Source organism: Strix uralensis, chromosome 1, assembly GCF_047716275.1.
Source record: "Strix uralensis isolate ZFMK-TIS-50842 chromosome 1, bStrUra1, whole genome shotgun sequence".
NCBI classification, from domain to species: Eukaryota; Metazoa; Chordata; class Aves; order Strigiformes; family Strigidae; genus Strix; species Strix uralensis.
The window spans coordinates 49,608,038-49,631,605 of NC_133972.1; the positions used below are offsets into that span (position 1 = coordinate 49,608,038).

Here is a 23,568-nt window from a genome sequence, read left to right on the forward strand (position 1 = left end):
GTTTGGATTCAGCCATCCGCTTTTGAAGGGGAAGAGAGTTAGTTTAATACTATGGGCTTGGGCAACTCCAAGCCACTTGGCTTCAGTTCAGAATGGTCTAAGCATGTTTGATGCATTAGTCTCCAGTAAGAAGAGCCAGGAATATTGTCCCATGCTATTAGTCACCGATTTGTCTTCTGGGGCCCTGCAGTGATTGCTCCTGCTAACTTCAGGAGCCAAATAAGACAGGAGGAAAAGTCCTGATCTTCCTCCAACCCTTGGAACTACCTCCATGTTTATTGAAAAAGCATTTCTGGTTTTGCCCTTGTATGAAAGATGGGCATTTGCATGACAAAGATTACTTTTTAGCAATCATTTGTAAATCATGTTGTGCTTGATAATTCACAGAGCAGTAGCTGTTTTGCAGACTAATTTTCTATTTTTACTGTACAGCTGATCTGAAATGCAGTCAGTGGTATTGCACTCTCTGTTAAAACATATTAAGACTCTTTTGGTTAAATTGTTCTTCATATTCTTCTGCTTTTGAAAAATAGTACCTTCACAAATATATTGTGTGTTGAAAATGAAACTTTTCAAGCAAAATACTCACACTGGCTATACAGCAAAGTTAAATAGGAAGCACAGTGCCTACTGTAACTTCTGGTTATGGGCAAAATCAGGTTTAAAAGCAGGATATATCATGTCCTTGGCTCTTGGAGAATATTAAGGAGGTAATCATGAGAAAGAAATGGGCTGAATTATATTAGGGAGGAAAATAAAATAACACTATCAGCTGAAATCTCTATTTGCAGATATAATGTAACCTTCTGGGCAGTTCCTGCTGTTATGGGCTGTCCCTCTGCCTCCTAGTTCATGGTCAAAAGCACTGTTTAATGCTCTAGGGAAAACTCCTTCCCATAACCTGGTACTTGACAGTACTAACATCTGTACTGACCTATGTAGTTTAATGGAAATGTACAGCAGTTCTTTCAACGTATATTTTTTCCTCCAGTGTACAGTCATCTAAAGGGACTGCTTGCACCCCACATTTGGGTGTGATGTTTCTGGAGAACTTGTCCTTTAACACAGCACAAGGTTGCTTTTTATTTTACCAAAGGGAAAGTTAAGTCCTTGATCGCAAAAACAGAACCAGAATTAAAAAAAAAAAACAAAAAACCAAACATAAAAGCAAAGAAAAGGAAACTTTAAGTATATTTAACACCGCACTCCTTCCCTGGAAGATTTTGCAGAGGCATCTCTCACCTATGAAGCTTTAAGGGCAGCTTAGTACCATGATGCTTCCTGGGAGTTATATTTCATATCAGCCTTTATGCTAGCTTTGGAAAATGAAGAACTCAGTGTGTATCTCCTTTTCCTCTCTCTTTCTTTCCCTGATCTGTTAATTTAGCACTTGACATAAAACATGCTGCGCCAAGTTAGACCAAAGATTTATCTAGCTGTTTCCAATAGTAGCCGGTAGCAGAAATAAGGAGAAATATAAGCACAAAGCAAGTGTGAAGTGATACCCTTCCACAAAACAGTTTATTTTCCACAAAATGTGGCACAAGAACTGTGACAGTGGTACTGTATGTAAGGTTTTTTTAATGTGTATTCACTGGCTCTTAATGGATTTGTATTCCAAGAATGTGTCCACTTTTTACTGCAATTCTGTTATTTGTTGCATATATTATTTACTCAACAGAAGTATGGTTTCTGAATTTATGCTAGTATTGTTGGGATGGCTCAGGTTCCTTCTTGAGGACTGATCTTTGAGATCAAAATGCTACAAGTGGGATACCTGATACAAGAGGGTTTATCTGCATTTGAATTCTGTTGTAACCATTAATTGGCACTTTCCTTCCACTTTAAAAAAAGCTTTCTTTTTTTTTTTTGTAATTTTGTGAGTGCATGACAAATATTATGTGTCTTGCAAACACGTGTGGCTTTGCAAGTGGATCTCTTGCCATTGTCAGCTACTTGGAGGTGAGGTGCTGTAGTGAGAGCAGGAGGCTTTCTCTTACTACACCAAATTTTGGTGCCACAGGCACCAAAATATCATGTACTCCCATGGCCTTCAGAACTAGTGTCCCCTTCTGCCCATATTCTGCCTGCCTTAGCTCTCATCTGTGAAGTGGGGAGAAAAAGCCCCCTTCATCTTACTGTGTTTCTTATTCTGAAGAGAAATTATTTTTGAAGCTATAGAAAATGCTAGTGAAGAGCTGCTCAGAAAATTCAAAGGACAAGTTAATAATGCAGGCTTCAGAGCGATATAGGAGGCCTGGGGCCCAAACGCTCAGGAGAACAAAGAGGAGAAAAATGTATATATGGGAGCAGCTCAGTAAACATTCATCTATCTGTGTGCTGAAAAATGTAGGTCTCTGGAAATCAGAATGTGATTATGTAGGTGAGGACAAGGGAATTCAATTAAAGTTGACCGAATGCTTAATTGCTTTATTTTGCAGTCTTGCTAATCTTCTTTCAAAGTAGGTTCTGTGTGTAATATATTGTAGTTTAACCTTGGTATGACTATGTTTTTTGTTATTCTTTCCCTGCTTATAATAAAAAAAATCATTACGGTGTTTGATGTATTAAAAAGAGTAAATTAGTATTTTTTTGCTGTGTTATATTGTTTTCTTGAGCATATTTACATATTTTAATTGGCAAGTAATTGCTTTCCTAATCCAGATAAGTAGTGTTGAACTGTGAACTGCAAAATCCAGTGCCTTTTAGATTGATGGGTGAAGACTCTACTGTCGTTTGCAAAGGATCACTGAAAATTCTGCATTGCTGGCCTAATAAACTATAACTTCTATCAGTACAGAAACATAATCTCAGATATTTGTAGGCAGTAGAATTCTGTGATGAATGGTTCTCCAACAGAGAATGTAAAATACAATAGATGAGTGTGAATAATCCACTCTTACTGGATTGATAGAAGTTGGGAAAATAATTTTAAAATAACTTATTTTTATTGCTTTTAATGAACTGTTGTACTGACCTATTTTTGATATAATCTTAGAGGCTGTAATCTGAAGACCATTCTCTGATTCCCTGTAAACCAGTGCACATTACTGGATAGTAGTTCTGGCTCATCTGTTTATTTCAGCAAGACTTTTTCTGTAGTAGTAATGCTGAATTCTTCACAAGGATTTAGCGATAATCATGTTAATAATTTAATGTTTGTGCAGTTACAACAGAGAATATCCTTGCATGGTGTTTTTATTTTTGGTAGAAAAAAAATGATTTAACAAGAAATTGTAATTGCTCTTCACTGGGGGAAAATTATGCTTAAGAAGAAAGTAGATTGTAACAGTTATCATGTATCTTATTACATATAGCCTAATGGGCTATTGTATGGAGAGTTTTCACTAATTCATAGCAGTGCCTTCTGAACATCTGCACATAAACAAATACACATTCACTCACATATTGACAATTGTTTCATGTGGATACTGCAGTATTAAATTGCTTTGCAGTCTCCTGAGTAAGACCACAGGTTAGTATATGTAATACTTTGTATTCTTTGTATAAAAATAATGTAGAAGAGTACTGACCCTTGACCTTCTCCCTTCCAGTATTTCCAGCTGTGGCAGTAATGGTCTGCTGTGGTTTTTATCCCCTGTGCAGAGATGGACATGAATTTCCAAAGCACAATGCATTAAGGGTGTATGTCATACAAAATTGCATTATTTATTTCATTCCTTTCTGGGAGAATATGTCTTAGCTTGTATGTTCAATTGTCAGAATTGCATATCAGTTCTGTTTTTCCAAAATACAGATGTCTGTTAAATAGAAATGAATTTATACATGCAGAAATTGTGTCTGTTGGAACTTGCATAGTAGAAATGGGCCCCAGATGTTACAGTTATGTAAGGGCCTAATCTAAAGCCAACCAAAGAGAGCCTTGTGTGTTTCAGATCACACCAATAAGAACATTTTCAGGAGAATTAACATTGAAAGAGATTGCAGTAAGCTAGCATCATCTGTAGCTATTGTAAGTATAAAATCAAAATGTATGGCTGGAGGGGTGTGCCTTATTCACTGTGGCTGGAGCTAAATTTTTACTTTGAAGGGGAAAAATGTGACATGAATTCTCTTTAATAAAAAAAAAAGGCTTCATTTAAATGTTAAGCACAACTATATGTACCTTTAAGCTGTAATTTTTTGTTTACTTCGGTTAACTGTTTGTGTGTGGGTGGTTAATTATTAATGTTTTGAGTGTGAGATACTTGTTTTGAAGTAGATGTCTTTTCTGCTTTTAAACTGATACAGCATTACATTGCATAGCTATTGCTGTGCATCACAAAATTAAAATTAAATTCACAAAGGGAGTTAGGACCTTGGTGAGTTATCTCGTAATACTTTACAGTGAGGTTTGGGTGGTAGAGGCTTCCTTTCCCCTGCTTTTGTTCCCTTTGTCTATTTCATCTTACTGACCTGACAACAAATAAAATGTGAAAAAGAAAAAAAACCCGAACAAATAGTTTCCTACTGGGCTAGGTACGTCACTCATCCTGGAAGGGTCTGACAAGCGCTGGGACCAGCAGAGGAAGGAAAGGCACTGCTGAAGGTACCAGAGAGGGGGGCAGGAGTTGAGAAGACCAAAAGCTCTGCTCTCAGCAGTGCTGTTGACTTATTTAAATTGTTAGTTTAGCTGCTTTATGTGACATTTATGTTTTATATGCTGCACTCAGATTCCTGTAAAGTGCCTAACACATCTTTCAGTGCCATCAGGAAACTTAAATTTTCATCTAATGCTGAAGTTCCTTCTCTGCAGAAATTAAAAACAATCTCTAGGTGCTCTGTGAATCCTGCTTTCCTAACCAACATCTAACCTTGAAGTATTGCTGCACACTGATCCTGCTTTAAGGATCTTACAGTAAGTCAGTGTCATGTAAAAGTGGGAGTGTATTTAGACTGGTGGAATTCCACATTTTCCATGAAATTGATTTTTGGCAAAGCAGCGTGTACTTGAAGTCAGAAAGATCAGCATCCATGAAGATGCAAGAGTTTGCCCTCAGATGGAACTGTTGCTCTCAGGAGCAACAGTTTGCAAGACAAATTCCTCAAGCTGGCTGGTCAGAAATGAGGAATATGAAGGTGCAGTTCTTAGTAAGCCAAGCACTCTTATTGTGCATTTTAACTGTAAAAAATAGCTGTGAACCTTTTTCTCCCACTAGATATCTAACCAAGTCAGCTTGCCCTTATTAAAAAAAAAAAAAAAAAAAAATCTTCCCTGTGTGTTATAACCAGTAACCCTGCTGGTTTGAGTACTCACTTGTTTGAAACCTTCAAACCTATTTTGCAGTATTTAGGTGTTACAGAATTTTCTCCTTTATTCTGGTGACAAATGTTTCATCTTGAGCCCTCTCCCACTTATAGAAAATAGTTGACTTTTTAATGGCCACAGAGAGAAAAAGAAGAGATTGACTTTATGTCTGGTAGTGAAGAAACTTTTCCTTGGAGGTAGGAGACACTGTTGGTGTCCTTTACTCAAACTGGGCTGAGGCTACTCAGGAAGCGGTTGGCCATCCTACAGGTCAGCTCCCACTGTGATGGGTGAGCGGCTGGGTTATTGTCTTTTGCTACAAGAAAGAACCAGTCACTCAGCATCTCAGCTGGGACTCTGCTACATGAGTGGCCTTATTCAGTTAATGTGCAAAACACCAAGTGGACTGGCCCTTTGGTAAAGGTCTGAGAGGGAATGATGAACCTGAGAAAACTTAATGAACTTTGACATAAGCTGGGGAACTGAGTGGTCTCCTGCCAACTGGATTTGGGTGGTTTACCATGTTTTCTGTGGAAAGGCTGTTGCACCAAATTAGGAAATCTGAGCTTGGGTCTGTTTCCTACTGAATTGTTGACTCTGTGAGCTTTGGCTAATTTATCATCTGTCTTCTCAACAAAAAATTTGTAGATGTCAACATTCATATATATCAACTTTGAGTAGGCATGTACAGTGTCCTACTCTCTTCTGTTAAATAAATGAGGCACTTTAGTACCTTGATGTCTTTTGGGAAGACTATGAATCTTCGAAAAGGGGAAAGGAAACTCTTCTAAAGTTGTCTTTTACCAAGTGAGAAGAGCTGATAACATATCTAACTTCTACAAATGGCAAAGGGATAAATTCTCACCTTCAAACAGGGAAAGGTAACAGCTTGGACCATACTTAACTCAGCCTGAGGTCTTTGTGTGGGATACTTGGATACCTAAAGAACTGGCTGAGGAATCTCAGAAACATGAAGTTGTCTTTTGAGAAATTGTGTAAGACTGATGACGTACCTGATAGCTGAATAAAAGCAAATGTGATATCTCGGATAACTGAAGAAAAACAAATGCATAATCTCCTTTTAAAATGGAAAGGAAAGGAGAAACAGAAGAATTCTCCTGTATGTATATATATATTAGATTTAGACACGTGGATTTGCAAGTTGCCATGCATTACCTGTTCATGCATTCATTCATCAGCAAAGGCCAGATAACAAAATCCATAATGAGGCCGTATTACAATAAATTGCCTTAATTTTTTTGCCATATGCTAAGCATGCCCACATGTCCACATATGGATCAGCTGATGCGCAATAACTTGGTGATGAGAAAAATTACTCATATGTCTAAGCTTTTATTATTTCTGAGTTATTGACTGTTGTGATCTCTAACAACTCATTTTTTATCTGGTTTGTCAAGAACTTTTTTAGACAGACATCCATTTTCAACTTGGAATGGAGAGAGGCGAGCAGATACCTTGCTTTGTTAAACAAAAAGACAAAACCATAAAAACCTTAAACATTCACAAACAAGCTTCTATTAGTATGTTACTGAGTATTTAGTCAATCAGTGCTTCTGTTTTCTCATGTGCTTAATGGCATTTGTAGTCCAAATATAGTAAAATTTCATAAGGTTGTGTTTAAAATTAATGGAGACTTCTGATGAAAACACTGTATAAATACAGAGTACTATGATTTAATGTTAAAGCTACTTCTTCATTAGCACTATACAGGATTAAAGAATGAATGAAAATAGTAATTACTGGATGAATTCTGTTCCTGTTCCCTTGGCAAAGACCATATATTTTTCTGTAAGTGGCTGAAGGTCACTCACTTTTGTTCTAAGGCACCTTAATTTTTCAGGATACACACAGCACACAGCTTTTAACAGACCTGGTACTTCTTAGGTGGAGATTCACCCTGTTGGGCAAAAAAGGGCAGAAATCATTTAGCATTTACTATAGACTAGTTCCATGAGTGTCTGCTGCTCAGAAGTTTTTAAAAAAAAAAAAAAAAAAAGTTTCTATTCTATGGCTAGAAGATTTAGGGAGCCTTTGAAACTTTTTGATCGGTACCAGGGAATTTCTCTATTGCTATTTCTGCAGTTTAAATCAACTTATTACTGTGTTTTCTAGTACAAAGTTCTTTTGTTTCAATATTGTGACGCCAAAATTTGTCATGATGACAGCCTGGTCTTGCAAGCTTAGTTACAGTATTCTGTAAAATCTGCTGAAGGGCAGAAAATAAGCCTCTGGAATCAGAGCTGCCCTGTCCTAATTGCGATATTCCAGCTGGGACTGTGACTGTGTATTCTTGAGAGTAGTTCTGATTTGCCCCAAGCTGTTTGTGTCCCACAGCATGTGTTAAACTTTTTAAGTATGATAATTTTGCCAAAAAGCTAGCTCAGTAATTGTACTGTAAAACCCCCCAACTTTATTAATACAGTATTGCATCAGAAATTGCTGTACTTCTCACAGCCTTCTAAAACTGTATTTGCTGAAGTTTACTGTTTGCTTCCTCTGCACAGTAGTTGTTTCAACATTTCCAGTTTAATAATGCATCCCAGAAGTGCCTTAAGGAAGTCAAATTATACAAGAAGTTGTCAATGTTCTGTGTATTTTTCTTTGCTGAATCTATTTCAGGTAAATAGAAATTTCTATTTAATGAGAAACAAATATTCAGCTATTATAAAAAACTTAGGCAAGGTTTCTACTTATTTAATTCTATTTTGGCATCTGAACTGAACCTAACATGAATACTGGTTTCTGAAAGAGTGGTAAAATTTTAACAATCCTGCATTCCTAGACTCCCCTTGCAGAAAAAAACCAAAACAACCACCTGATCATGTCTCAACCAAAAGTTACTTCTAGTTTAAATGAGTTAGAATTATTAACAGTATGGTATGCAGCTAATACAAATAAGAAGTCACATTTTAAGTGATAGGGAGAAGAAGATAACTTTATATTGATACACCTATATTGGTACACCTTAAAAGTGACTATGTGAAAATATGTGTAGAAACCAGTTAACATAAATGGAAGCCAGTCTGAAATTTTTATTAAAAAAAAAAATAAATTGTTTTGATTCTTATTGTGAGATGTGTAGGTGAGGTGTGCCCTTCCCTCTCCAACTACCATCGACTTTACAGAGTCTACTTACAAAGTTAGTGTTAACAGTTTGGCCTTTAGAAAGAGACAATGTTTTCAGCTCTCATGGACCAGAGTTTTGACTTTATGGGGCTTTGCTTGTCTAGCATGCCTATTAAAGACCAGTCTCGAGGCATAAGCAGAGAAGATTGCCTAGCTCACTGAGCAGCTAGAGCCAAAAAAAGTGCTTGTGCTTCTTGCTACTCTCAGAAGTCACTGCCTCAACATTTGTTATCTCAGTGGTAGCAGGAGCAGAAAGATGCTTCTCCGCAGCTCTTTCTGTGTTCGTACTATTCCCTGCTTGTTACTGCCTGCTCCTTACTCCTCTTTACTACACCTCCAGAAGCCTCTGACCAATACAGATGTGTATCCTTCATTCTTATTATTTATATTTAACCTGTACTCTTATTTTAAGCCAGTTGACCCTAATCTTGCAAACTCTTAAACTCATTAGAGCCAATAATATTACGCATGTGAGTTTCCCTGATGATTTCAGTGGACTGACTAATGCATGGAAGTACTGCCATGCTGATGGGTCTAATGAGGGGGTTTTTAGGATGGTAATTTTTATAAGGAACCATGATTAGGGTTCATCTGAATGTATCTTCTGCCATAATATATCTTCAACCTTAATTGTGGTCGAGCATAATTTTCCTTTTGCAGGGGAGATTTCCAACTTGAAATACCAGTGCCTAATATCTCTGTCCAGGAGGAGGGAAAAAACAAAAAAAAAGAAAAAAAATCCACATCCCTAAACATCAAGAAGTCTGATTATGCAGTGTTCATGTTCAGATACTTCTCCATGATTTGTTTCTGAGTGCGTAGCCAGTTGTTGTATGTTAACAGGAGGCCATGCATGCTGCAAGGCATGTATATGAGATTAATAAAATGTTATGCTACTCCAGCAAGTGTGCAGGCTTCATTCCTAAAGAGGCTGACGTCATCAGGAGCACGGAGCCCTCCCACTCCTCCTTGGTAATTGATGGTGACGGGTTCTCTGCTGAGCTGTAACCTAACATAGGGACTGAATCAGATCAACAGCTGAGAGAAATCGCCAGTGAACAGTATCGCTCCATATAGACAAAAGCTGGACACTTTAAACCGGGCCTTAGACGGACAAGAAACTCAAAGAATGGTTAATGCAGGCTGATTTGCTGAAGTTTTCGCTGGTGCACTGCTTTGTGTCAGAGATTTTGCTCCTGTAAGAAGCGTTGCTGCTGCTGCTGAAAGGGCTGGCCCGCTTGGTGCAAGGCTGACATGCTTGACAGACGCCTGATGTCTCCTCAAACTAAGCACATTACTCCTGGGGTAAGCATATGTTGAAGGAGTGCAGGCCAGATGCTTGGAAGACCTTTAATTTTACAATGCAATGTACAGGCTGGCTTGCAGGTTAACTTAATTACAGTTAAACTGTTTCATTTTGCTCTCGTCTAGCCAAGCTCAAAGGTTGTTGAAAAATGTGCCAGCCTCTTTGTGGAAGTCCAAATTATACTTTTGAGCCTCCTTTTTTTTTTTTTTTTAAAAAACATACTAACTTGCTGTCACGTTGAAAAGCTGCAAAAAAAGAGTTGAGGGGAACAGAAAGCACTCGCAGGTGGCTGTTGCTGAGAGTTCTTCTGTCTTATAACTCTATTAAAATAGTTAAAACGAAGTAGCTTGCTGTTTGTTCCGTGTTTTTGGGGGTTGTGCTGAATTGTTTTCTCCTCAATACGAGAGCAATAGGACTCTCTGCTGGCAGTAGTTTGAAGTACATTCTCTTTACAGATACAAATGTTACACTCTGTATTATTTTTGTTTGGGTTAGTTTGTAACATGCTCATGTGTTTTGGTTTGGCAGGATTTGACCAGCTACGTGTATCCTAGGGCCAGGGACTTATAGTAGCAGATATCCTACTACAGCAGTGCTTGTGAAATAAAATATAAATAGATGACAAATATTGACTGTGCTTTGTTTTCTTTTTGACACTGTAGAAAACAAAGTATGGAGATTAAAAATAAAAGTAATATAGGCATAAACTTAAGCCAAATTTTAGGCGTAAACTTGCTGCTTTCTATAAACTTTATGAGAAATTGAATATGGCTGCGGTGAAAGAAGTGTACCATAGGCATGACTGTAGTTTTCCAGAGTTATTCTGAGAAAACCCAGGAACAGTGTCTTGTGTAACGGCTGCTCCACAGCTTTCTTCTAGAAGGAAAATAGATTTGAATGAGTTCTATTCTTGAATTATTTAGGGATCTCCGCATAAGAAGCTGAGTAGTTATTGCTGACATCCATTCTATACTCCTCTTACGGACAACTTTTCTTTACTCAAATTAGAACATGCTTGTATGTTTTGGGGGGAAATAATGAAACAATGGGTCTTACAGGAAGTGTGCCATGAAGTAGGAAGGTATACAAGTACCATATGCAACTCCACTGGACTTGTTTTCAGCATGGATGTTCAGAAGAGCAGAAATCAGCTACTAGTAAAATCGCAGAATCATTTATGTTGGAAAAGACCATTAAGATTATCGAGTCCAACTGTAGCTGTAGCTGCCTTTAGCCTTTTCTTAGGTAGTTAATATAGTTAAAAGCTTAAGTCCTTAAGTTTTAATATATATCTTTTCCAGGCAGTTCTTAAGAGATCTGATGAATTAATGTGTTTTGGGGTTCTCTGACAATCCCAATACAATTATAAATGGGGAAAAGCTGGAGAATAACTTTTTTGGTGGGAAAAGGGTGTAAAATGAAAAAAAAAAAATCAGTTGGAAAATACTGTTTTCCTGAAGAGAAGCTACTTGATGTTAGAACTTAGCACAAATAATGTCCATGTTTCCATGCTACATTTTCATCTTTCTGTCTACTGGTTATCAAATAATGTCATCAAAGGGAAGGTAAGTTTGATTTATGTGGGCTATAGAGTAAAACAAAATTGTTTTCTCATATCACACATGAAGAAGTCCAAGCTCTATTTGGCATAGTGATAGAGGTCCTGGTGGACAGAGGAAAATGTTACTGTTTGACAGGGTAAGGGGATCACAGGGAACAATCCTGTGGATGTACAGCCCTTGTGAGCTGAGAGACAGCACAAATTAGGATAGGGGAAGTGGAACACAGATGGAAAGGAATAAAATTTGGCTGAAGGGATTCAGCTGTGTATATTACATGGATTTCTGATTGGTCAACCCTTCTTTTAAAGTGGTGGTTGATGACCGTTCTTTTCATGCTTCCTCAGTTTCTATCCTAGTTTCTAGATGTGTCATGAGGGGAAGAAGACCATTTAGCTTTGGTAAGGTGAATTTTGGCTGTAGTCACTTCTTTTTCAGAAGCATTTTACAGGAAACTGTGCTTGCAGATTAGCTTGTCTTGAGCGGTACTAGTCCTGAAACATTATTTAATTGGAAAAGGAATTGTTTAAATGGCTGAGAGGAAAGTAGTGGGAAGATAGGGAAGATTAAAAGAGAGATGTGGGTTGTCATTTATGATGAAGTAAATTGACTATTGATGATAGTCTCTTAATGACAGATGTTGCATCAAAAGTGGATACAAACCGCATAATTGAACAGAAATTCAGATAACCATTTTCTGAAGTGCCAAAATTCAGGATGTCCCTTGTAAGAAGTCAACCCCTGAAGTATTCAACTCAATTAAAATGTTACAGTACAATTAAATAAAATAATACTCATTGCATAACCATTGACATGTTTTCACCACCAACACAGTCCTTGTGACATAGAAATTCTTCAATATGGAAACTTTGGTAGCTGCCAGAAAGTGTAAGCACATCAGGCACAGTAGTTCCTTATGGTCTCCTGAGGCTGTCATTTTTGTCCTTACCTCACCCACTATGCAGAGGGATGACATCCTGCCTTTTGCCAATTTACCCATGATTTCCATGTTATGTTTTTAGCATCAGTGGAATATATAATTGCTGCTGCTATTTTTTATTCAATTTTCAAATTGCAGTGAATGAGCTTAGGAATTCATAAACTTGAAAGGGCTAATTTTGCTATTTGCTTCCTAGGATGGATAGTGTGGAAGTGCACATAACAAGGGTGTAAAAGGAGGGGAGGTAAAGTGCCTTGAAACTTTGAAACTTCCATTGCATTCAGATATCCATTTTGTAGGCTATTAAACCACTGTGCTGGTTGCTTTTTTTTTTTTTTTGCTATAAGCCAAGATACAGAAGACCTTATAATTTTGAAAATAGGTTTTCTAATTGCATATGCACTTACAACTTCTTGCAGTTTTTTAATTACTGATCTCTAAAGTCCTTTGTTGTAAGTACAGTATTTCTTTACAAATTTTTATGCGCCACTGGTGCTGCATGTACACTGCATGAAAGCCTGTGGTTTATATCATACTTGCAACTGCTTAATGACAGCAACCAATGTTCTGTGAAAAAGACAGTTTGAAAATTCTCCATACTGTCTGAAAGACTAAATGTTTACATTGCTGCTCATGCCATCATCTTATATTTAAACAAGCTGCTGAATATTAAAGCGTATGGACAGTCTTTGTATAACAGCTCTGATTTTTTAGGTTGATTTCCTAAGACGAGATTTATGCAATCCCACTTTCCATCTGTTAGTTGTGCTTCTCAGTAACTTCAATCCAATGGCCAATTTAAATCAGTCTTGCAGAGGTCTCAGAAGTACTGAGAGCTTATAACAGACCTTCTTGGAGGGTGGATGGAGCTGTTAAAGCCATTTGCTCGACTTGCCAGAATGTGAGAGTCAAGGCACTCTCTGGGCTCCTCTGGCATCCGAAAGGTAGCATCCATCCAGCCGATGAGCACAAGTTTAACTCCAGAGTAGCTGAAACAAATTCTACCTCTTGTTCAACCAGCAACACACGGAAAGGGAAGGGAAGTTTGGGGAGGGGATGGGGAGCCAAGGGTACAGAGCATGTGGTGTGTAGGGAAAACGAGAGAGAGCTGAAGGTATTGTGGAGGTGTGTGTGGGAAACCAGGCTTCATTACTTCTGCTGTTCACAAAACAACTTGTTTTTCTTCACCTTGTCATTAATGATACATTGCATTTTTCAGTATTTTAGTGGATATAAAGTACTGTTTTTTTCTGAATGTTTTGAGGCTGCTGAAAGGATGCTGACAGATTGACAATCTAGAATATTCATCCCTTAAAAATTATTAGCTTGTTAGTTAATAGTATTGGTAGAATATTAGTATCAGAAAAAAAAAAAAAAAACGTTTTAAAGCTCTGCTAGAAATTCTAGGTATAAAAGCTAAATTTCACTTTGAGTAGGCTCATGCTGATCAAAGCATCTCAGTAGAAAGACTGGCTCACAGTTGCAGTAGTTGTAATGTAACTTAGTGTCTTCTCAGTTTGACGAAGTCCTCAATCAAGTATGTATTATCATTCCTGTGCAATTCAGCACAGTCTTCTAAGTGCACAGTTCAGCAGCTCAGTTCATCAGGGTAATTTCCTTGAAAATCTGTGTGACCCAGACATGCTTGGATTTTATTTTTTTCCCTGTTATTAAGAGCCTTATGATTAGGGAGTTGGACTAGATGACCTTTAAAGGTCCCTTCCAACCCAAATTATTCTATGATTTTGCTTATTTGTTTAAGCACTATGCAGTGACTGGTTTTTATTTGAAAGTTTCTGATTGTTTCTTTTTATGTCACATTCACATATATGGTATCGTCATATGATAATAAAATATGCATATCTTTCTTGCCTTTTAATAATGTAACTATGAAACAAGTATTTTCAAATCATGGTATTATTTGAAAGAGTAATCTCTTCAGTATTTGCTTTCTAGAAACTAGTAAATTAATATATAAAAGGCATTAGAAAAAATAATGTTTGAACTTTTTTAATACTGCTTTTCAGCAGTATTTCCAGTTCATCTCGGAAACAGGGTCACTTTGGTATGTAAGAAACAGGTTAATGATTAATTATATAATAGTTTCAATAGCTTATGCTACGGTGGAATGCTGGAAAAGTAATTTTTAAACTAAGCGTTTTGATAACTTCCTGCCAATTCAAAGTAAATCAGTGAGTTCCCAGAACATCATGATATTTTCTGGATGAATATTTTATGTCAAGAAAATGTGATCAGCTTCTATGACTGTTCCTTCACATGGATCTCCCAGCTTCATTAGTATTTGTATAGACTTAAACAAAGCAACTAACATTGTAATGGCAGGAGTCTGACATTTTAGGAGGAGTTTAAGATGTCTGAACTAAACTGCTTGAGAGAATAATTTCTTTCCTAAATTTTAAAAGCAACTTTCTGCATTGATGCTGGTTTAGTGTAAATCCATATTCCGTTCATGTCATGCACAACACGATATACAACTTAGGTTCTGTTTTATGAATTTAGGGGAGGAGAAATTCTTGTACCTTGAAATTCAAAACACTGTCTTTTTATAGGTCACTGCGTTATTAAGATCAACAATTATGGATTTGATCAGAATTCTTATACTATTGACCTTTTTCATCGTGGTAAATAATTGTCTAGTAAATTTTTTGTACTTAGGAGGAGTTAGTGACTTCAGAAATCCTTACCCAACTCACCTTAGTATCATGGATTTGAACCTAAAAAAGGTAGTGAGAGATGGCTGCTGAATCAAACAAACAGGTTCACCTTTAAAACTCTAACCGGAATGTGGAAAATGCAGGAGTGCCTTTCTTGGGATATCAGAGCCCTGCAGTCTCAGAGAGAGAAGGCAAGATATAGAAATGCAGTTTGAGGTATGCTTTTTGGTTTGATGCCTGAGCTTTCAGTATTGTCAGCCCTGGGGAACCAGCCTGTCCAGAGCATTCTTTTTATGACCACTGATTGTAAATCGTAGCAAGAGGGAGGGGAAAAAATGTACCAAACAGAAAAATGTAATTGAAAAATCACATTTTTACACCAATCTAGGAGAATATAACTGGGAAAAAAAATGTATCATTTCAGTGTAGGAGAGGGAAGGCCTTTCCACCCTGCCCTAAGTATTCATGTTCTTATTCAATGACAAGATTCTGTTAATTGGGTGGACGAGGAAGACTGACTAAAAGTATCTTACCTTCATGCTGCATCTCATCAGGGCAGTTCTGAAAATGTCGTTGTAACATGTTGCGTTAGTTGTCTGTAAGGAACAATTTACTGTATGTATTTCATCCATTACATGGCCAACTACTGACTCCACTTAGCTAGCATACTGGTTCTTCTGACTGTGTTTTCACCGCAACGCACTGAGAGTTATTACCCAGGGTTACACATCTGGCTCCCTGCTCATTAAACTGAAGTACGTTTCTGCAGTGCCAGGGTGACATCCATCCTCATAGGTGAGAGAGGCCAGTACAACAGGACATGTGATGCCTAAATTCCACTTAAGTCCTATTCTAAGCTCTGAAGTGGGTCTCAAGTGATACATAGTCCTTTTTGCAGATACAAGTTTTCCAGCTTTCACATCTCACCAGAACTCATTTCACTGGAGCTTGTTAAATTTACAAGCCAGTCTTCGCCAGAAATTGGACATAATTAATAAAGTTTTTAGGATTGCCAAAAATGTGAACATCAGAAATACCAGAGGTTTCAAACATAGTAAAAATGAGAAGAAATGGGAACTGAGATTTGAAGAAGTGATGAGGGAGGCCAGAGAAACCACAACATTTGGTGAGAATCAATAACTTAAATTGATGGAATTGTGGAATAGTGGCTTGTGCTAAAAATGCATAAACAAAGGCAAAATGTGCCAAAATACCTCCTGTGGACTGCTGTTGTGGCTCTGCTGATCAGATGGACTTTTTGTTTCTGAAATGAGAACAGAAATTGTTCAAGTTTTACAAGCACTTTTATAAATCCAATTTTGAAATATGGTTGGAGTTGGTACATGAATTATTGCCTCATTTTAAAGATCAAAACAGTTGTAAAGGACCAAGGGCTTGGACCTCTCCTCTGCAAAGTATCAGTTGATAAGCCAATGTCCCAAGTAGGGGAATTGCACAGTATAGTAACCAGAGGACAACCTGTAACTTGAGCACGATTTTCAGGACACAGATGTGGCCAGACGTGGTTAATATCCCTGGCAATTCATGGTAGCTCCTGTACGCAGCTACAAGTCTCAGTCACCGGCCCTGGGAGATCAACATCTGGTGATCATTGAGCTGCTCATGACACTTGAAACATTTCAGTTCACCCAGAAGCAGACGTGCTGAGTGTGAGAGTTAAAAGGCTTTCACTGAGATTAAATCCCAGTGTTTATGTAATGTAGCATTCAGTGTAGCATCGTGTAGTGGTGACATTACAGAGTTAAATTAGTAACTTTTCAGTGGAAAGCTGTATTTTTAAGGATCTATAACCATCACAGTCTGTTTTTCCAGAGTTGTGTAAGTTTTATATATTTTACTTCAAGATCTTAGTGTTATCTGTGAAAATTGGTTCTATTATTGACATTCTTGTGCTCAAAAGAATATGCATTTCCCTTCTTGCCATTAAGAAATATAGTAAAACGAACATTATCTCTGTTTTAATCTTCAGGGTATTATTTTTTTTAAATGTGGTTGTTAAAGACAATTTTTTTCCAACCACCTAAACCTCTGAAAAAGTTGACAGCTGTTTCAGAAGTGTTTGGCTGCACATTTGGTTGCAGACGACTTGTGTGAGCATCCTAGGCCAGCAACAGCGTACTGAGCTCTTGACTTGTTCTTTCTGTCTGTATCTCCATTCTCCATGCTTCACTGCTGCAAAGCTACAAGAAGACAGTGTTCCCATGACTCTGGATTACATTTAAAAAATAAAAATAATAAATCTTGCCCATGCATGGGAACAATCACCTGTGGGCAGATCTTCCAACTTTATAGCATTTACACCACCTGTCCAATATCCAGGTGATACAGAGGATCCATAGCACGACAGGTGTTTGTATTATGTATTCATAATACAAACAGTTTCAAACTTTTGCTCTGTTCCTGACACTTGTTGTGAGTTAAATGTCTTAACATCTGACTGCAGAAGAATGGCAGCTTGTTATTTCTGCAACGCTGTAAGAGCATACTCATGTTATCTTTCAGTGCAGGAGGAGATAGCATGTGCCCCTAATGTATGTATGTTTGCAAGTTGAGAAGTTTAGTCTGCTGTTAATGTTATCACTGCTGTATCCTGAAATAGAAAACTGCAGGCAGATTGGATTGTGTTAGAGAATGGTAACCATAATAACCAATAACAATCTGCAAATGATAAGCAGCTTAAGTGTTTAAAAATAAAATTTAAATAGCATTCCAATAGTTCCGTGGGCATGCTTTCAGATTTTATTTTATTATTCATTCATTTTAAGCTTGTTTTTGAGATTTAAAATGTGACATTAATCTTAAGGAAGTGTTTTGTTATTGCATCTTGAATGAGTTGATATCGGTTTATTATATAGCTAAATTAAATCTCATAGAATAAAATGTTACTTATCAACCCTCTTTCAGATGTACGCCATCTGTAAAGGAGAATTACAAATATCCTACATGATGTATGGAATTTTATGAAAGGAGATGGGCTTTGATTTCATGGCTAGATGTAAAACCAGTACATTCAGAAAAGAAATACAAAGTCTGCTGGAGATGAGTGCAGAGCATCTTGATGGTTTGAAATCTGCACCATGTTCTGGGATGCTGCCCAACACTTCTGCTGATATGAAAATTAAAATAAACAAACAAAAAAAACCCTTTTAACTTGACCCTAAACATGCTATCTTTTTGGGGTGCTTTAAAAGGAAAGGAAGGTGTCATTCTTCATGAAAGAGGAGGTCCAAATCATGTCCTGGCCCCTCCATCCCCCTCCTTCCCTCCCCCCAACCTACAGATAGGGGTGTTTAGCAGGAGTCTGGGAAAATCAAACTGAATTACTTACCTGTTGTGAAAGTATATGAGCAGCATGGTGCTATGATCAAGCTGTTAACTCTTCTGGGTTAACCTGTTTTCTGTCTCCCTTGCTGAGACAGTCGTATCATTTTCATAAAATACTTGGATGTTTCTGAGAACACAGAGACTTATTTTCCGGTTGTTCTTAACTGCTGAGACACTGTGGTTACCACCATACTGCATTCAGAGAGTAACAGTGGCAGTGAGAAGAGTTGGAAAAGGCCCATCCTTCAGAATCCTGGGCTTCAGATCTGTCCTGTAGCTCTTTCAAGGCAATAACACTCCTGGAGGTGTAAGCAAGCCACAGTTTATGGTGCTGGAAGTGTGATGCTCACAGTTACCCTGACCACCACAGGAGAAAATCAATGGGAGAGCTAAGATTCATAGGAAAAACTGAAAAATTACCAAATTACATTACCAAAGTTCCCTTAAGAATGAAACAGTTGCATTTACAAGAGGCAATTCCTAGCTGTGCAAGAAAGAGTTACAAGCTGTTGACATTCTTCACTGGGATGTGAATTTGAATCTGGATTAGGTAAGAGAGGGTCAATTGCTTTCCATTGGAGTTCCTGAAGAAAAATTTGTTGTTACTGTTGGTTGCCAGTTGAAAGATTCTTGTTTATCGAGGAAGGTCTGTTTAGTCTATTAACCTTGACAACCATGTCAGCAGTTTTTTCTGTTTGTTTTCCTAAAGGCACTACGTTGAAGTAGTATGATATACAAAGTTATTTATAGTGCAGACAATTCATAGCTATGCTTAAAAGACATTGGTCAGAGTTTAAATACTAAAGTTAAATGCTAGCCTCCTAGACAGGTTGAAAAGTCATTATGCTTAATCTTAGAAAACTAAAATGGAGAGATGGAATCACTAAAATGTCAGTGTGAATCAGGTATTTTTTATATGGATTTGTTATGGTTTCACAGAGTGGTTGAGGTAAGAAGGCACCTCTGGACCTAGTCCAGCCACCTGCTGAGAGCAAGACCACCTAGAATCAGTTACCCAGGACCATGTCCAGATGGCTTTTGAATATCTCCAAGGATGGAGGCTCCACAACCTCCCTGGGCAATCTGTGCCAGTGCTCAGTCGCCCTCACAGTAAAATAAAAATACCCAACAAAACAAAACAAAACAAATGCCACCACCACCAACAAAAAATCCTTATGTTTAAATGGAATTTCCATGGAATATTTCAATCTATGTTCATTGCTTCTTGCCTTTTGACTGGGAGCCACTGAGAAGAATCTGGCTCTTTCTTCTTTACTCTCTCCCATCAGGTATTATACATGTTAACAGATTTTTATGAAAGGAACAAAATTTACAGAAACAATCAGAGCAAAGTCCACACATATTGACACACCTGCATTTGTACCTGCTTGCCTCTGTTAACAGATGTTTAATGTTGCTATTGCTGTCCTGGATTCTACAGATGAGCAAGGGCTACTCTAAAAGTACTTGTGTACAGCAGAAAGCTAAAGAAGTGATTTCTTTTATTCTTGTGATCTATTCATCATTTCAGACTGTAGTCTTGATTGTCACAGTCAATCCTTCAGGTAGTTTGGTTTTCTTTAGTATGAAAGCTGGTTCTTAAGGCCCAGTCTTCATCAAGTTGGGTTTGTGTACCTGTGTAGCTTTCTGTCATAAATCTTCAAGCACACATCCTGCTAGAAAGTACCAGTGGAAGAGAGGAGCAATTCACCCTTAGCTTTCTTTCCACCTTCTTTTTTTATAGAGCCATTGCTGTAGTTTTGACAATTTCTGCCTTTATCCCGGTTCTGTTGCTATCCTTTATCCCAGTTCGTTGCTGTCTCTTGCTGAAGTTTCTACCCTACAGGTTTTTCAGTAGCCCCTATTTGCTTCATCAGCCAGTTCTGCCCAGGCATCCCATCTCAGCATCTCTGCCCCACTCCTCACCATTCCCCTCTTCCCTGGTTACCTCCTACGGTCAGGCTAGTCAGGTAGCCAGGCGTCCCTGTGCAGGTCTTTTCAAATCCTATTGTGTTCCCTGCCTACCATGAACTTTTTTTTGCCTAATCTTAATTCATGTCTTCTCACTGGCTTTTAGCACCTCCTCCCTTTAGGTCATGCAGTTGCACTGTTTCCTTCCTTGTTCTGCACTCGGGGTTTCTGCCCTTCCCATTCTCACCACCTCTCCAGTCCCCTCGCTGCCAGATTCCTTTTTCCAACCTGCTTCTCTTTCTCCCATTTCCACTTTTGTGCTCACTCCTATGTGAATCATGAGATTCTTGCCTGTACTGCCTTGCTGCAAGGGTCAGCAGCAGTGTGACACTGTCCATCCTGTGCTGGCCAGTCCCATGCTGCACTGAGCCACTGGGGCAAGGAAGTGGAGAGAAAACCCACTGCTGTCACTTAGCTGGGAGTGGACCACGGGTCATCCAGAAGTGCTGTGCTAAGTTTAAACACCCTCAGCAGGGGTAGCATTTTTGTAGACTTTAACTCTGGAATCATAAAAGCTATATACAGATCTGCTCTGTGGGGCCCTGAGATACACTTGGGTACCTGTCATGATGTTTCAATTCAAGAAAGCAATGAGCGATTCAGCTTATTTACCGTCCAAGCTGCCAGACTCTGGCTGCCTGTACTGTCTGTAGTGAGAATTACTTGTGACATGTAAGTCACTTATGGTGACAGTCTGAATAATGCCCTAAGTCTCTATTGAGTATTTGTGAACTGCAGTCCTCCCTGATTTCATATTCATGCCCAAAGTACAGCAGCTGATGAAACTATTAAAAAAAACCCCAAACCACCACTGTAATTTTTAATACATAGAAAGCATCATGTTTTCCTTATTTTTGATGGTAGGAGCAGTTGTGACATTCCTGCAGATTTTTTTTTTTCAAATTTAGTTGTGAGAGCCATGTCCAAGAAAGAAGCAATCAAGTTACAGCACCCAAATTTCAGTTGCTTGTAAGAGCTGTATCAGACAAGCGAAGTAATGGGTGGTGACACTAGCTTTGCCTGGTATGGACAGATGTGGTTTCACACTAAAAAAGCTGTGCAGTAAAGGTTAGGCAATTACATTAAAACTAGTAAGTGTATGTAACCACACTCATTCAGCATCAATATTGGCAACCAACCTGGACAAGCGATTATTACATTCCACTAGCAGTGTCTCAGGTCTGTTATTTACCTCCATGCAGGAATGGTGCATGTTTCGTTTACCTTCTGGGAACACAGTATTATGGTATTACTTGTTTGAAGTGTAATTTGCAGTTGATATAATGTGAAGTGACCAGTTTGGCTGACAGATTAAACTACTGCTATTTTGTAAACATATGGTTGAAAGTAAAATTAATGTCTTCTGATTTCTAATTTGCTCTTTCCAAGAGTATATAGCTTGGTTTTAACTCTGCTTGTGAATACACACAAGAACTTAAAAAATCCAGACTCAGGAGTCTCATCACATACGGTCAACAGAGAACCAAAGGTCTGTTTCGACAGAGAAGGCAGTTTGAGAGAAGAATATCCTACTAACTCACGCAAAGAAACAGGTAGTCAGGACAAGTGAGGGGTGAGGCAGGGGAGAGAAACAGGGAGGATGTTTACAGTGTATTTGAACTACTTCGTTGGTGGTTTTGTTAGGAAAGAGATCTTGTCCTCTTTCTTCTGTGGAAGAGAAGGAAGTTGAGTAGCACAAACTTTTTTCAGTGCTATATGTGTTCATGGTATCTTGTCATGATATGTTGTGTGTATTATAGTAACATGATTATAGATATAAAATGGGCAAGCATTCACCCGCACATTTCCTCCTTCAGACATTACGTATTCCATAATTTTTCCTAGAGCTTACGTATAGTTCTGATTATGGGATATAGTGATAGCAATATGAACTATAAGGAGTTTAGAGGACTGAGCAGAGAGGGGATGGGTTTCCTAGTGCTGTTTTAAAGCTGTTTTGATCGGGATTGTGTTACTGGATGCCAACTGGTGGCCTCTTCCCCAGTTATGAAGGACAGCCTTTCCCAGAGGGCAGTATTTCTGTGTGCCTGGCTTACTTTATGCTGTATTCCTAAACCATCTTTAATGAGATTTGTTTTTAAAGTCCCATCTTAATATTGGATTGGGAATACTGTTGGTGAATTATTGGCTGCTTTTATTCTTTCTTGCCTGCTCTACCTGGACTGGAAGTTGGCCAGGAGCGAGGCAGGGCCTCAGGCTCTTCTGTCACAAGCGAATCCGTGTGCCATGCTGGGGAGGTAACGGCTGTAACTGTTCTGTTACTGAAGTGCCATCGTGTTATAAAGTTGCACTGTGTTTGGGTAGCAGAGCGGTCTGGGATTAATCAGCAGAAGGGAGCAATGAAGTGAGTGAAGCGTGGCAGCAGAAAGCTATCCTGGACTGATTTGTAATTATTTATTTATTTATTTAGTAGAGATAGTGAGATAGCTCCATGGGTTTCTGCAGAACTATCAGAGGATCAAGGGATAAATCTAGATGGGCTCGGGTAACCCAGACTGTGAACTGCCTCTTTCTGAGCTCCTCCAAGTTAAAGTAGTCGCTCTGGCTCGCACCGAGCGCTTCCCTCGACCGCAGCATTTGCTCCCTCTGCCTCTCGGTGACGAATGCGCCCCGTCCGGCCGCCGCTGCCGGGGCTGCCCCGTCCGGCGGCCCCGCTCTTCGCGCTCCCGCGGGCGTTTCCCGGCCCCGCTTTTCCCCGCAGCCAATCAGGGCGGCGCCAGCAGCACGTGACGGGGAGCAGGAGCCTGAATGAGCACCCCGGCCCCGCTGGCAGCCCGGCGCTGCCCGCAGCCGCTGCCCGTGGCCCCCCACGCCCCGGCCCCCGCCGGCTTCGCGGCTGCCGCCGTTGATTTGCTGCTGTTGCCGCCGCCGCCGCCGCTTCTCTCCGCCCGGGGAGTTTCGTCTTGGGAGCCCTTTCGCAGAGCGTCGGTTCCTCGGCCCCTTGCAGCAAGAGGTTTTGTTTCCGCGCCCCAGAGCGATCCTTGCGGAGCAGCCGGAGCGTGGGACCGAGCGCTGGGAGCGGGTGGCCGCGGTGAAGCCTGCCTGGGTGAAGCACAGAAGTTGAGGATGCAGTTGAAGATCTTACTTTAGGCGTTTTGGGCGCTCTGGTCGTCTAGTGTCAGGCTGTGGAGGTGTAGCTATGTACCTTTTTGGCAGTGAGGATTACGAAGTGGTAAGATGTAAACTAAGGATTATTTTTTTTAAAATATTGTTTACTTTTAATGTCTCCCGTCTCTCAGGGTTTATTGGGCAGCTTTGAACTTCTGTCAGTGCTGTTCTTGCTGTAGTTGAGCGTTAGTACTCACCAACCCGATTGCTTTTGAAAAATTACGGTTTTTTCTGTAAGTTCTTGAAGC

At 39.1% G+C, this 23,568-nt stretch overlaps 1 protein-coding gene and 1 long non-coding RNA gene across 8 annotated transcripts in view; one reads left to right on the forward strand and one right to left on the reverse strand.

The window, feature by feature from the left end:
- The window catches only part of LOC141942457 (uncharacterized), a 63,084-nt gene extending 46,956 nt beyond the window's left edge, over positions 1-16,128 (reverse strand). For both annotated transcript variants that reach the window (XR_012628631.1, XR_012628629.1), the window contains exon 1: positions 15,409-16,128. This is a non-coding gene — a long non-coding RNA (uncharacterized LOC141942457). The remainder of the gene's footprint in view (positions 1-15,408) is intronic.
- CACNB2 (calcium voltage-gated channel auxiliary subunit beta 2) overlaps positions 1-23,568 on the forward strand; it is a 257,850-nt gene that overhangs the window by 123,217 nt on the left and 111,065 nt on the right. For 2 of the 6 annotated variants that reach the window (XM_074865572.1, XM_074865618.1), the window contains exon 1: positions 23,009-23,384. The exons of 3 other annotated variants lie outside the window; for them this stretch is intronic. In XM_074865572.1, the coding sequence (XP_074721673.1) occupies positions 23,352-23,384 (33 nt within the window). In that variant the 5' untranslated portion in view covers positions 23,009-23,351. Of the gene's footprint in view, positions 1-9,620; positions 9,701-23,008; positions 23,385-23,568 lie in introns of those variants that run through there. One more of the 6 variants, XM_074865609.1, reaches the window with a different exon arrangement.